Source organism: Oncorhynchus masou, chromosome 11 (assembly GCF_036934945.1).
Source record: "Oncorhynchus masou masou isolate Uvic2021 chromosome 11, UVic_Omas_1.1, whole genome shotgun sequence".
Classification (NCBI taxonomy): Eukaryota; Metazoa; Chordata; class Actinopteri; order Salmoniformes; family Salmonidae; genus Oncorhynchus; species Oncorhynchus masou.
In genome coordinates, this window is record NC_088222.1 from 8,612,809 (window position 1) to 8,627,190 (window position 14,382).

A 14,382-nucleotide genomic window follows, 5' to 3' on the forward strand; every position below is an offset into this window, starting at 1 on the left:
TAAAAAACGGTCGCTCCTGCAGAATAGAAGTTCTGTCACATCTTGCAGAAACCATCGGAAAAACGGACCACAAAGATCAGTCAACAAGGTCAACTTTGAATAAGTTTCTTTGTTACCGTTTACACAGTGAAGGGAACTTGCAGATAAAAACACAGTAGGCTCAGTAGCCACGTTTCAACGGCATCATCCTCCGCGTCTTCTACGCAGTGGTCGAACTTTTACGCACTGTTGTCTCGGAGTCACCTTTATCATGACGCGAAGATCTTGTGCGATATATGGAGTCGGGATTGTTTGCGCCAGTCTACTGATCATCGGGATTGGCTTGGTTGTGACTCAAGTATTTCAAACTTTAATCCATAACCGGTTAAAAAAGGTAAATGCATTTATTATACAAAAAGTTAAGTCATTTGTATTTTATATTTTATAGTGTTATAATAATGGTTTAAGTCACGAGATGTTTTCATTCATAGGCCTACAGCTTCAGTGGAAATAATATTTGTAGAGACTGAAAAGCCTCTGGTCAGAGTAAAAACATTGATGAAAGTGTTGCTGTTCACACGGCTTCTGCATGAACTAGGGTCTGTCTCTCTTTGGTATATCAGCCCAGGGTAGCTATGGTACATCAGCTCTGTACTGAAGAGCGAAAAATAGGCGTCAACATTTATCTCTGCAGGGAACGAGCAGTATCCTATACTATTATTTACACAGATGATGTTGAAATTATACTGTATGTTGACAACTACTATGATTTTAGATATCATGGAGGGCACCTTGTTGTTGAACAAGAGGGTAGCTTGGTACATGCATGTGAATATGCATTATATACCCTTTATCATCATTGCATTGTCCCCGTTTTCAGTCAATCTTGTCACAAAGGGTGTATAATTTGACACACTAAACTATCCAGGAAGCCTAACAAGCAAAACATTGACTTGTCTAATTAAACTATCCAGGAAGCCTAACAAGCAAAACATTGACTTGTCTAATTAAACTATCCAGGAAGCCTAACAAGCAAAACATTGACTTGTCTAATTAAACTATCCAGGAAGCCTAACAAGCAAAACATTGACTTGTCTAATTAAACTATCCAGGAAGCCTAACGAGCAAAACATTGACTTGTCTAATTAAACTATCCAGGAAGCCGAACAAGCAAAACATTCACTTGTCTAATTAATCTATCCAGGAAGCCTAACAAGCAAAACATTGACTTGTCTAATTAAACTATTCAGGAAGCCTAACAAGCAAAACAATGACTTGTCTAATTAAACTATCCAGGAAGCCTAACAAGCAAAACATTGACTTATCTAATTCAATAATACAGATGTGAGTCCTTTGTTTACAATAGCATTCAGTCCCTATTGATATGATAAACATTGTAAACCCCTATAAGATTACATGATATATCATCACTTTGTTGTTATTGTTGTTGTTGTTGTTGTGATTAGTGCTACTGTTCAATGCTATCACGTTTCAAGACCCAGATGCAGACAATGTCGAGGTATCAATAGTTTACTAATCCCACAAGGGCAGGCAAAAGACAGGTCAAGGGCAGGCAGGGGTCAGTAATCCAGATAGGTGGGGCAAAGGTACAGGACGGCGGGCAAGCTCAGGGTCAGGGCAGGCTCAGGGTCAGGGCAGGCTCAGGACAGGGCAGGGTCAGGGCAGGCTCAGGGTTAGGGCAGGCTCAGTCTCAGGGCAGGCTCAGGGTCAGGGCAGGGTCAGGGCAGGGTCAGGGCAGGCTCAGGGTCAGGGCAGGGTCAGGGCAGGCTCAGCGTCAGGGCAGGCGCAGGCTCAGGGTCAGGGCAGGCTCAGGGTCAGGGCAGGCTCAGGGTCAGGGCAGGCTCAGGGTCAGGGCAGGCTCTGGGTCAGGGCAGGCTCTGGGTCAGGGCAGGCTCTGGGTCAGGGCAGGCTCAGGGTCAGGGCAAGCTCAGGGTCAGGGCAGGGTCAGGGCAGGCTCAGGGCAGGCTCAGGGTCAGGGCAGGCTCAGGGTCAGGGCAGGCTCAGGGTCAGGACAGTCTCAGGGGCAGGCTCAGGGTCAGGGCAGGCTCAGGGTCAGGGCAAGCTCAGGGTCAGGGCAGGCTCAGGGTCAGGGCAGGCTCAGGGTCAGGGCAGGCTCAGGGTCAGGGCAGGGTCAGGGCAGGCTCAGAGTCAGGGCAGGCTCAGGGTCAGGGCAGGCTCAGGGTCAGGGCAGGGTTAGGGCAGGCTCAGGGTCAGGGCAGGCTCAGGGTCAGGGCAGGCTCAGGGTCAAGGCAGGCTCAGCGTCAGGGCAGGGTCAGGGTCAGGGCAGGCTCAGAGTCAGGGCAGGCTCAGGGTCAAGGCAGGCTCAGCGTCAGGGCAGGGTCAGGGTCAGGGCAGGCTCAGAGTCAGGGCAGGCTCAGGGTCAGGGCAGGCTCAGGGTCAGGGCAGGCTCAGGGCAGGCTCAGGGTCAGGGCAGGCAGAAATGGACAACACCTGGAAAACAGGAACAATCGAGAGACAGGAACAGAGGGGAAACCGCTGGTAGGCTTGACGAAACAAAACAAACTGGCATCAGACAAACAGAGAACACATGTATAAATACACAGGGGATAATGGGGAAGATGGGCGACACATGGAGAGGGGTGGAGACAATCACAAAGACAGCTGAAACAGATCAGGGTGTGACAAATGCCACTGATATGCATTTTCCAAGCTCTCATTGAAGAACCTCAGTCAGAAGCGTTTTCCTGAGCTGGATAAGAAGGACGAGGTATCTTCTCTGTGTATCCCCAAATGGCACCCTGTTCCCTATATAGTGCACTACTTTAGACCAGAGCCCCTATGGAACCCTATTCCCTATATAGTGCACTACTTTAGACCAGAGCCCAATGGGGTCCTGTTTAAAAGTAGTACACTATGTAGGGAATAGGGTGCCATTTGGGAGGTAGACCTGTCTCACATGTGGCAAACTGTATGGCATTATATGTACAATTGTCCACCTGTTGTGCATGCGTGTGTGTGTGGTCAATCACATAATACTGCATGTTCCTTTTCACAATTCAACCTCTTGTAGTTGAAGAACTATACAATGACAACATTTCATATAACTTAGAATACGTTTACAGTAATGCTTTTTATTAAAAACCATTTGACAGTTTTTAGTACGGGATGTAGAGAATGAGAGTGGACAGTTCTGTGTTCCAAATATTTATGATTCTAAGGTGATTTTGTTTAAATCTTATTCATACAACTTTCCCCATGTGTCAGAGGAGGTTCCTTGCAGTTGGTTGCAAAGGATGGATTCCATAGCTAAGAATAACTAACCGTGCCTTAGCCCATGCAGACAACCCTCTGGTGCTCCAACCCAGAGCTAGGCCACTGCCCAAACAAATTACTTTTAGGCAGTGGGAGGCAGTGGGAGGCAGAGGGAGGCAGTGGGAGGCAGAGGGAGGCAGAGGGAGGCAGAGGGAGGCAGAGGGAGGCAGAGGGAGGCAGAGGGAGGCAGAGGGAGGCAGAGGGAGGCAGAGGGAGGCAGAGGGAGGCAGTGGGAGGCAGTGGGAGGCAGTGGGAGGCAGAGGGAGCGATAATACACCCCTTGGGTTAAGCAGCTGTTGATTGAATCAAGATGCTACACAGCCTGTGGGTTCAATGGCGGGAAGGACAGGATAGATAGTGTGACTGAAGCTCGGTTCATGGAACTTGGGTACATCTCAAATGGAAGCCTATTTCCTATATACTATAGTGCATTACTTTAGACCAGAGCCCTATGGGGTCCTGTTTAAAAGTAGTGCACTATATAGGGAATAGGGCTCCATTTGGGACACAAAATGCATAGTGTGACTGATGTTTAAAAATCCTCTCCATCTGGGTTCAGATTCCACAGATACTTCCTGCCTGGTTTTGTGGATTGGGGTGTGGGGGTAGGCAAATAGATTCCACAGAGACTTCCTTCCTGGTTTTGTGGATTGGGGTGTGGGGGTAGGCGACTAGATTCCACAGAGACTTCCTGCCTGGTTTTGTGGATTGGGGTGTGGGGGTAGGCGACTAGATTCCACAGAGACTTCCTGCCTGGTTTTGTGGATTGGGGTGTGGGGGTAGGCGACTAGATTCCACAGAGACTTCCTGCCTGGTTTTGTGGATTGGGGTGTGGGGGTAGGCGACTAGATTCCACAGAGACTTCCTGCCTGGTTTTGTGGATTGGGGTGTGGGGGTAGGCGGCTAGATTCCACAGAGACTTCCTGCCTGGTTTTGTGGATTGGGGTGTGGGGGTAGGCGACTAGATTCCACAGAGACTTCCTGCCTGGTTTTGTGGATTGGGGTGTGGGGTAGGCGACTAGATTCCACAGAGACTTCCTGCCTGGTTTTGTGGATTGGGGTGTGGGGGTAGGTCGACTAGATTCCACAGAGACTTCCTGCCTGGTTTTGTGGATTGGGGTGTGGGGGTAGGCGACTAGATTCCACAGAGACTTCCTGCCTGGTTTTGTGGATTGGGGTGTGGGGGTAGGCGACTAGATTCCACAGAGACTTCCTGCCTGGTTTTGTAGATTGGGGTGTGGGGGTAGGCGACTAGATTCCACAGAGACTTCCTGCCTGGTTTTGTGGATTGGGGTGTGGGGGTAGACGACTAGATTCCACAGAGACTTCCTGCCTGGTTTTGTGGATTGGGGTGTGGGGGTAGGCGACTAGATTCCACAGAGACTTCCTGCCTGGTTTTGTGGATTGGGGTGTGGGGGTAGGCGACTAGATTCCACAGAGACTTCCTGCCTGGTTTTGTGGATTGGGGTGTGGGGGTAGGCGGCTAGATTCCACAGAGACTTCCTGCCTGGTTTTGTGGATTGGGGTGTGGGGATAGGCGACTAGATTCCACAGAGACTTCCTGCCTGGTTTTGTGGATTGGGGTGTGGGGTAGGCGACTAGATTCCACAGAGACTTCCTGCCTGGTTTTGTGGATTGGGGTGTGGGGGGTAGGCGACTAGATTCCACAGAGACTTCCTTCCTGGTTTTGTGGATTGGGGTGTGGGGGTAGGCGACTAGATTCCACAGAGACTTCCTGCCTGGTTTTGTGGATTGGGGTGTGGGGGTAGGCGACTAGATTCCACAGAGACTTCCTGCCTGGTTTTGTGGATTGGGGTGTGGGGGTAGGCGACTAGATTCCACAGAGACTTCCTGCCTGGTTTTGTGGATTGGGGTGTGGGGGTAGGCGACTAGATTCCACAGAGACTTCCTGCCTGGTTTTGTGGATTGGGGTGTGGGGGTAGGCGGCTAGATTCCACAGAGACTTCCTGCCTGGTTTTGTGGATTGGGGTGTGGGGGTAGGCGACTAGATTCCACAGAGACTTCCTGCCTGGTTTTGTGGATTGGGGTGTGGGGTAGGCGACTAGATTCCACAGAGACTTCCTGCCTGGTATTGGGGTGTGGGGGTAGGCGACTAGATTCCACAGAGACTTCCTGCCTGGTTTTGTGGATTGGGGTGTGGGGGTAGGCGACTAGATTCCACAGAGACTTCCTGCCTGGTTTTGTGGATTGGGGTGTGGGGGTAGGCGACTAGATTCCACAGAGACTTCCTGCCTGGTTTTGTAGATTGGGGTGTGGGGGTAGGCGACTAGATTCCACAGAGACTTCCTGCCTGGTTTTGTGGATTGGGGTGTGGGGGTAGACGACTAGATTCCACAGAGACTTCCTGCCTGGTTTTGTGGATTGGGGTGTGGGGGTAGGCGACTAGATTCCACAGAGACTTCCTGCCTGGTTTTGTGGATTGGGGTGTGGGGGTAGGCGACTAGATTCCACAGAGACTTCCTGCCTGGTTTTGTGGATTGGGGTGTGGGGGTAGGCGGCTAGATTCCACAGAGACTTCCTGCCTGGTTTTGTGGATTGGGGTGTGGGGATAGGCGACTAGATTCCACAGAGACTTCCTGCCTGGTTTTGTGGATTGGGGTGTGGGGTAGGCGACTAGATTCCACAGAGACTTCCTGCCTGGTTTTGTGGATTGGGGTGTGGGGGTAGGCGACTAGATTCCACAGAGACTTCCTGCCTGGTTTTGTGGATTGGGGTGTGGGGGTAGGCGACTAGATTCCACAGAGACTTCCTGCCTGGTTTTGTGGATTGGGGTGTGGGGGTAGGCGACTAGATTCCACAGAGACTTCCTGCCTGGTTTTGTGGATTGGGGTGTGGGGGTAGGCGACTAGATTCCACAGAGACTTCCTGCCTGGTTTTGTAGATTGGGGTGTGGGGGTAGGCGGCTAGATTCCACAGAGACTTCCTGCCTGGTTTTGTGGATTGGGGTGTGGGGGTAGGCGACTAGATTCCACAGAGACTTCCTGCCTGGTTTTGTGGATTGGGGTGTGGGGGTAGGCGACTAGATTCCACAGAGACTTCCTGCCTGGTTTTGTGGATTGGGGTGTGGGGGTAGGCGACTAGATTCCACAGAGACTTCCTGCCTGGTTTTGTGGATTGGGGTGTGGGGGTAGGCGACTAGATTCCACAGAGACTTCCTGCCTGGTTTTGTGGATTGGGGTGTGGGGGTAGGCGACTAGATTCCACAGAGACTTCCTGCCTGGTTTTGTGGATTGGGGTGTGGGGGTAGGCGACTAGATTCCACAGAGACTTCCTGCCTGGTTTTGTGGATTGGGGTGTGGGGGTAGGCGACTAGATTCAGCCACGGGCCGTGTTTTTGGTTGGAACAAATAGTCCGTGGGACTGGAAAATAATTGTAATAATTTGTACACTGCAAATTGACCACAACTTAGATTGTATTAGAAAATAACAATAATGTCACACCTTGATTACATTGAGACACAATCTCTTTTTATTTTATTTGTGGGAGTAGTTTTTTATTTTATTTGTATTTATTTAACTGGGCATGTCAGTTAAAAGCTAATTGTTATTTACAATGGCAGCCTACCCCGGCCAAACCCGGCCTTGTTACAGAAGTCATAAGTCAGTCACAGTTGTAAAACAGTGGCTGTACAAGGTCAAAGATAGCTTTTAACTGTTCATAAATAAATTAATATGAGTATAACCTTTTGTGCTTTACTCACATACACAATGACCTTCTCACTCCTTTAAGTGCCAAACCAGCTGGATGTGACAAGCGATTTGTAACGGTGAGTAAACAAGTGTTGAAAGGTTCCTGGAAGATGTTTGGTTGAAAACTGGCGTGTAGGACATGTTTAATAAATAATTGAATTCAGACGTTAAATTGTAACATATTCCACTAATCTCTGCAAACCTAATCTATTTAAATATACTCTACTGTATATATGATACAGAAAGGTTTAGCATAAACTATTTTGTTTTTTACTGTACAGAGTACCTTCATAAACAACTGTCATCATTAATCACAGTAAGATAAATACAGTAACATTCTCTCTTCAGGGCATCTCTGTTTGTTGGTGTTAGAAGCCCATGACTTCAGAAAACACAGTGCTTTTAACATACAATGTCTTCATTATACATATTTGACACACATTGATGCTGTGCATGTTCATTTATACAGTAAATAATATTCTGCACACCCTTACCTGGGATTTGAACTCACAACCACTTGGTTTACGGCATTCCGATCCTCCTGCTACGCCACCATGCCAGTTATCAGTTATTCTGACAGTTTCCTCAGTTCCAAACTGCCTCTGGAAGCAACGCCAACAAAATAACTGTTCGTCGGGAGCTTCATGAAATGGGTTTCCATGCAGCCTAAGATTACCATAGGCAAAGCCAAGAGCTTGGCTGGAGTGGTGGAAAAGCTTGCCGCCATTGGACTCTGGGAGCATTTCACTACACCCGCAATAACATCTGCTAACCACGTGACCAATAACACCTGCTAACCACGTGACCAATAACACCTGCTAACCACGTGACCAATAACATCTGCTAACCATGTGACCAATAACATCTGCTAACCACGTGACCAATAACACCTGCTAACCACGTGACCAATAACATCTGCTAACCATGTGTATGTGACCAATAACATCTGTTAAACACGTGTATCTGACCAATAACATCTGATAAACACGTGTATGTGACCAATAACATCTGTTAAACACGTGTATGTGACCAATAACATCTGATAAACACGTGTATGTGACCAATAACATTTGTTAAACACGTGTATGTGACCAATAACATCTGTTAAACACGTGTATGTGAATCGCGCTTCACTACCTGGCAGCTCGACGGACTAACCTGGGTTTGGCGGGTGCCAGGAGAATCGCTTCCTTCCCCAATCCATAGTGGCAACTGTAAAGTTTGGTGGAGGAGGAATAATGGTCTGGGGCTGTTTCTGTGGATCAGGCCCCTTAGTTCCAGTGAAGGGAAATCTTAATGCTACAGCGTACAATGACATTCTAGATGATTCCAACATTGTGGCAACATTTTGGGGAAGGCCCTTTCCTGTTTCAGCATGACAATTCCCCCGTGCACAAAGCGAGGTCCATTTCAGAAATGGTTTATCGAGATTGATGTGGAAGAACTTGACTGGCCTTACACAGAGCCCTGACCTCAACCCCATCGTACACCTTTAGGATGAATTGGAACACCGATTGCGAGCCAGGCCTAATCGCCCAACATCAGTGCCCGACCTCACTAATGCTCGTATCTGAATGGAAGCAAGTCCTTGCAGCAATGTTCCAACATCTAGTGGAAAGCCTTCCCAGAAGAGTGGAGGCTGTTATAGCAGCAATGTTCCAACATCTAGGGGAAAGCCTTCCCAGAAGACTGGAGGCTGTTATAGCAGCAATGTTCCAACATCTAGTGGAAAGCCTTCCCAGAAGAGTGGAGGCTGTTATAGCAGCAATGTTCCAACATCTAGTGGAAAGCCTTCCCAGAAGACTGGAGGCTGTTATAGCAGCAAAGGGGGGACCAACTCCATATTAATGCCCATGATTTTGGAATGAGATGTTTGACGAGCAAGTATCCACACACTTTTGGTTATCTTGTGTATGTAGTTTGAAAATATTGTATGTTAAAAGCAGTGTGTGGGTGCTACTCACAACATTTTTAACTACATTTTCTCAAGTTGGAGCAAAATCTGTGCCAACGAAACATTTAAAACAAACAAAAATGCCGGTGGAACCCATTAACTAAATAATACTTAGTTGAATCAACCAGATAATATTTGACAGTGTTTGTTGGTGTGAGAATCCCTTGAGATTCCGTTCACAGTGGTGTTCTATCTTCATGGCACGGTTCTAACCTGCATCATAAGATGACTACTTTGTTGCCTTTCTCACATTGAGATCACACTCAAGGTTGTGGTTATGGTCACATGCAGTGTGTCACAATCCACATTGTCACAGTTCCCACCAAATGGAATTTCATCCCATTTTAAACTGTCTAGTACTGTGCCTTCCATATATGGAGAAACAGTGAGAAAGAAAGCGAGAGGGAGAGATCTTGAGAATTTAACACAATATCAATAGAATATACTGTATTAAAGGATTAAATACTGTTATGTGTCCAGCAGTACTAATCTGTTGTTTGTCTAGCAGTACTAATCTGATATGTGTCCAGCAGTACTAATCTGTTGTCTCTAGCAGTACTAATCTGTTATGTGTCCAGCAGTACTAATCTGTTGTGTGTCCAGCAGTACTAATCTGTTGTGTGTCCAGCAGTACTAATCTGTTGTGTCCAGCAGTACTAATCTGTTATGTGTCTAGCAGTACTAATCTGTTGTGTGTCCAGCAGTACTAATCTGTTATGTCCAGCAGTACTAATCTGTTGTCTCTAGCAGTACTAATCTGTTATGTGTCCAGCAGTACTAATCTATTATGTGTCCAGCAGTACTAATCTGTTATGTGTCCAGCAGTACTAATCTGTTGTCTCTAGCAGTACTAATCTGTTATGTGTCCAGCAGTACTAATCTGTTGTGTGTCCAGCAGTACTAATCTGTTGTGTGTCCAGCAGTACTAATCTGTTGTGTGTCCAGCAGTACTAATCTGTTGTGTCCAGCAGTACTAATCTGTTGTGTGTCTAGCAGTACTAATCTGTTGTGTGTCCAGCAGTACTAATCTGTTGTGTCCAGCAGTACTAATCTGTTATGTGTCCAGCAGTACTAATCTGTTATGTGTCCAGCAGTACTAATCTGTTATGTGTCCAGCAGTACTAATCTGTTGTGTGTCCAGCAGTACTAATCTGTTATGTGTCCAGCAGTACTAATCTGTTATGTGTCCAGCAGTACTAATCTGTTGTGTGTCCAGCAGTACTAATCTGTTATGTGTCCAGCAGTACTAATCTGTTGTGTGTCCAGCAGTACTAATCTATTGTGTGTCCAGCAGTACTAATCTATTGTGTGTCCAGCAGTACAAATCTGTTATGTGTCCAGCAGTACTAATCTGTTGTGTGTCCAGCAGTACTAATCTGTTGTGTGTCTAGCAGTACTAATCTGTTGTGTGTCTAGCAGTACTAATCTGTTATGTGTCCAGCAGTACTAATCTGTTATGTGTCCAGCAGTACTAATCTGTTGTCTCTAGCAGTACTAATCTGTTATGTCCAGCAGTACTAATCTATTATGTGTCCAGCAGTACTAATCTGTTATGTGTCCAGCAGTACTAATCTGTTGTCTCTAGCAGTACTAATCTGTTATGTGTCCAGCAGTACTAATCTGTTGTGTGTCCAGCAGTACTAATCTATTGTGTGTCCAGCAGTACTAATCTATTGTGTGTCCAGCAGTACAAATCTGTTATGTGTCCAGCAGTACTAATCTGTTGTATGTCTAGCAGTACTAATCTGTTGTGTGTCTAGCAGTACTAATCTGTTGTGTGTCTAGCAGTACTAATCTGTTATGTGTCCAGCAGTACTAATCTGTTATGTGTCCAGCAGTACTAATCTGTTATGTGTCCAGCAGTACTAATCTGTTATGTGTCCAGCAGTACTAATCTGTTATGTGTCCAGCAGTACTAATCTGTTGTCTCTAGCAGTACTAATCTGTTATGTGTCCAGCAGTACTAATCTGTTGTGTGTCCAGCAGTACTAATCTATTGTGTGTCCAGCAGTACTAATCTATTGTGTGTCCAGCAGTACAAATCTGTTATGTGTCCAGCAGTACTAATCTGTTGTGTCCAGCAGTACTAATCTGTTGTGTCCAGCAGTACTAATCTGTTGTGTGTCTAGCAGTACTAATCTGTTATGTGTCCAGCAGTACTAATCTGTTGTGTGTCCAGCAGTACTAATCTGTTGTGTGTCCAGCAGTACTAATCTGCTGTGTGTCCAGCAGTACTAATCTGTTACGTGTCCAGCAGTACTAATCTGTTACGTGTCCAGCAGTACTAATCTGTTATGTGTCCAGCAGTACTAATCTGTTAGCTCCACCACCTCTACCTTGTTTATCAGCTCTGAATACATTATAACCCTCCATATCCGAGTCCAGAGTGTGCAGATTCCTCTGCATAGTCTATAGATCTTGATGTAGTCCAGTTCAGGAAGTATGCTCCTGATATTCAGATACATCAACCCAAAAGTCCTTTATGATTTTTTAAAGTCACATGGAGTGTCCGTCTCATACAAACTACGTTCAATGTGCAGATGCTGGCCCTGTCTGATGGTTGATATTGATATAGATATACACTTGAAGTCAGAAGTTTACATACACCTTAGCCAAATACATTTAAACTCAGTTTTTCACAATAGCTGACATTTAATCCTAGTAAATGTTCCCTGTCTTAGGTCATTTAGGATCACCACTTTATTTTAAGAATGTGAAATGTCAGAATAATAGTAGAGTTATTTATTTCAGCTTTTATTTCTTTCATCGCATTACCAGGGGGTCAGACGTTTACATACACTCAATTACTATTTGGTAACATTGCCTTTAAATTGTTTAACATGGGTCAAACGTTTTGGCTAGCCTTCCACAAGCTTCCCACAATAAGTTGGGTGAATTTTGGCCCATTCCTCCTGACAGAGCTGGTGTAACTGAGTCAGGTTTGTAAGCCTCCTTGCTTGCACACGCTTTTTCAGTTCTGCCCACAAATTTTCAATAGATTGAGGTCAGGACTTTGTGATGGCCACTCCAATACCTTGACTTTGTTGTCCTTAAGCCATTTTGCCACAACTTTGGAAGTATGCTTTGGGTCATTGTCCATTTGGAAGACCCATTTACGACCAAGCTTTACATTCCTGACTGATGTCTTGAGATGTTGCTTTAATATATCCACGTAATATTCCTCCTCATGATGCCATCTATTTTGTGAAGTGCACCAGTCCCTCCTGCAGCAAAGCACCCCCACAACATGATGCTACCACCCCCATGCTTCACGGTTGGGATGGTGTTCTTCGGCTTGCAAGCCTCCCCCTTTTTTCTCCAAACATAACGATGGTCATTATGGCCAAACAGTTCTATTTTTGTTTCATCAGACCAGATGACATTTCTCCAAAAAGTACAATCTTTGTCCCCATGTGCAGTTGCAAACCATAGTCTGGCTTTTTTATGGCGGTTTTGAAGCAGTGTCTTCTTCCTTGCTGAGCGGCCTTCCAGGTTATGTCGATATAGGACTTGTTTTACTGTGGATATAGATACTTTTGTACCTGTTTCCTCCAGCATCTTCACAAGGTCCTTTGCAGTTGTTCTGGAATTGATTTGCGCTTTTCGCACCAAAGTATGTTCATCTCTAGGAGACAGAACGCGTCTCCTTCCTGAGCGGTGTGGTTCCATGGTATTTATACTATACTATACTTATTTGTACAGATGAACGTGATACCTTCAGGCGTTTGGAAAATGCTCCCAAGAATGAACCAGACTTGTGGAGGTTTACAAATTTGTTTCTGAGGTCTTGGCTAATTTCTTTTGATTTTCCCATGATGTCAAGCAAATCTGCACTGAGTTTGAAGGTAGGACTTGAAAACACATCTACAGGTACACCTCTAATTGACTCAAATGATGTCAATTAGCCTCAGAAGCTTCTAAAGCCATGACATAATTTTCTGGAATAATCTACGCTATGTAAAGGCACAGTCAATTTAGTGTATGTAAACTTCTGACACTCAATGGCAGTATAGATAACAGTACGACGATAAAGCTTAGAAGGGATGGGGGTATTACCTGAGTGGTGCTTGGTCTATCTTTGAGTGCATAATGGGTCATCTGTGTTTGGTATACTCCCACTGGACATGTGATTAAATGGGTTGTGTTTGCAAAGATCTCAGAAACAACAACTTTCTCTTGCTGTTTCCCTAATGGGTAATTAGTCCTTCTGTAATTTGCCATTATCAGCTTGTGCTTTCTGTCAAAATATTTTAAAAACTCCTCAACTATAAACCTATAGGGAGGGAGGGTTTGGCCAGTAGGGATATCCTTTTCTCATCGCGCACTAGCGACTCCTGTGGCGGGCCGGGCGCAGCGCACACTAACCAGGTCGCCAGGTGCACGGTGTTTCCTCCGACACATTGGTGCGGCTGGCTTCCGGGTTGGATGCGCGCTGTGTTAAGAAGCGGTGCGGCTTGGTTGGGTTGTGTATCGGAGGACGCATGACTTTCGACCTTCGTCTCTCCCGAGCCCGTACGGGAGTTGTACTGATGAGACAAGATAGTAACTATTAGCAATTGGATACCACGAAATTGGGGAGAAAAGGGGGTAAAATTAAAATTAAAAGATTTTTTTTTAAAGAATGTCAAAGGTCACTTTGAGATTGAGCTTTTAGATTGACCATAAGGATTGCCTCATGCCACCTGAGCAGAGCCACATTGTGACAATCAGCTAACACAGTCCAGAATACAGTCAGTTAATACAGTCAGTTAATACAGTCCAGAATACAGTCAGATAACACAGTCAGACAATAGAGCCAGTTAATACAGTCAGATAATACAGTCCAGAATACAATCAGATAATACAGTCAGTTAATACAGTCAGATAATACAGTCCAGAATACAGTCAGTTAATACAGTCAGATAATACAGTCCAGAATACAGTCAGATAACACAGTCAGACAATAGAGTCAGTTAATACAGTCAGATAATACAGTCCAGAATACAATCAGATAATACAGTTCAGAATACAGTCAGTTAATACAGTCATAATACAGTCAGTTAATACAGTCATAATACAGTCCAGAATACAGTCAGATAATACAGTCAGTTAATACAGTCCAGAATACAGTCCAGAATACAGTCAGATAACACAGTCAGACAATAGAGCCAGTTAATACAGTCAGATAATACAGTCCAGAATACAATCCAGAATACAGTCAGTTAATACAGTCAGATAATACAGTCCAGAATACAATCAGATAATACAGTCCAGAATACAGTCAGATAATACAGTCCAGAATACAGTCAGAGAATACAGTCCAGAATACAGTCCAGAATACAGTCCAGAATACAGTCCAGAATACAGTCAGTTAATACAGTCAGTTAATACAGTCAGTTAATACAGTCAGTTAATACAGTCCGTTAATACAGTCCAGAATACAGTCAGATAACACAGTCAGACAA

At 45.4% G+C, this 14,382-nt stretch overlaps 1 protein-coding gene across 1 annotated transcript in view; it reads left to right on the forward strand.

Moving 5' to 3' along the window:
* The first annotated feature begins 216 nt into the window (after positions 1-216).
* The window catches only part of LOC135548071 (lysosome membrane protein 2-like), a 56,228-nt gene continuing 42,062 nt past the window's right edge, over positions 217-14,382 (forward strand). Inside the window, exon 1 of the mRNA XM_064977308.1 lies at positions 217-373. Within this exon, the coding sequence (XP_064833380.1) occupies positions 251-373 (123 nt within the window). The 5' untranslated portion in view covers positions 217-250. The remainder of the gene's footprint in view (positions 374-14,382) is intronic.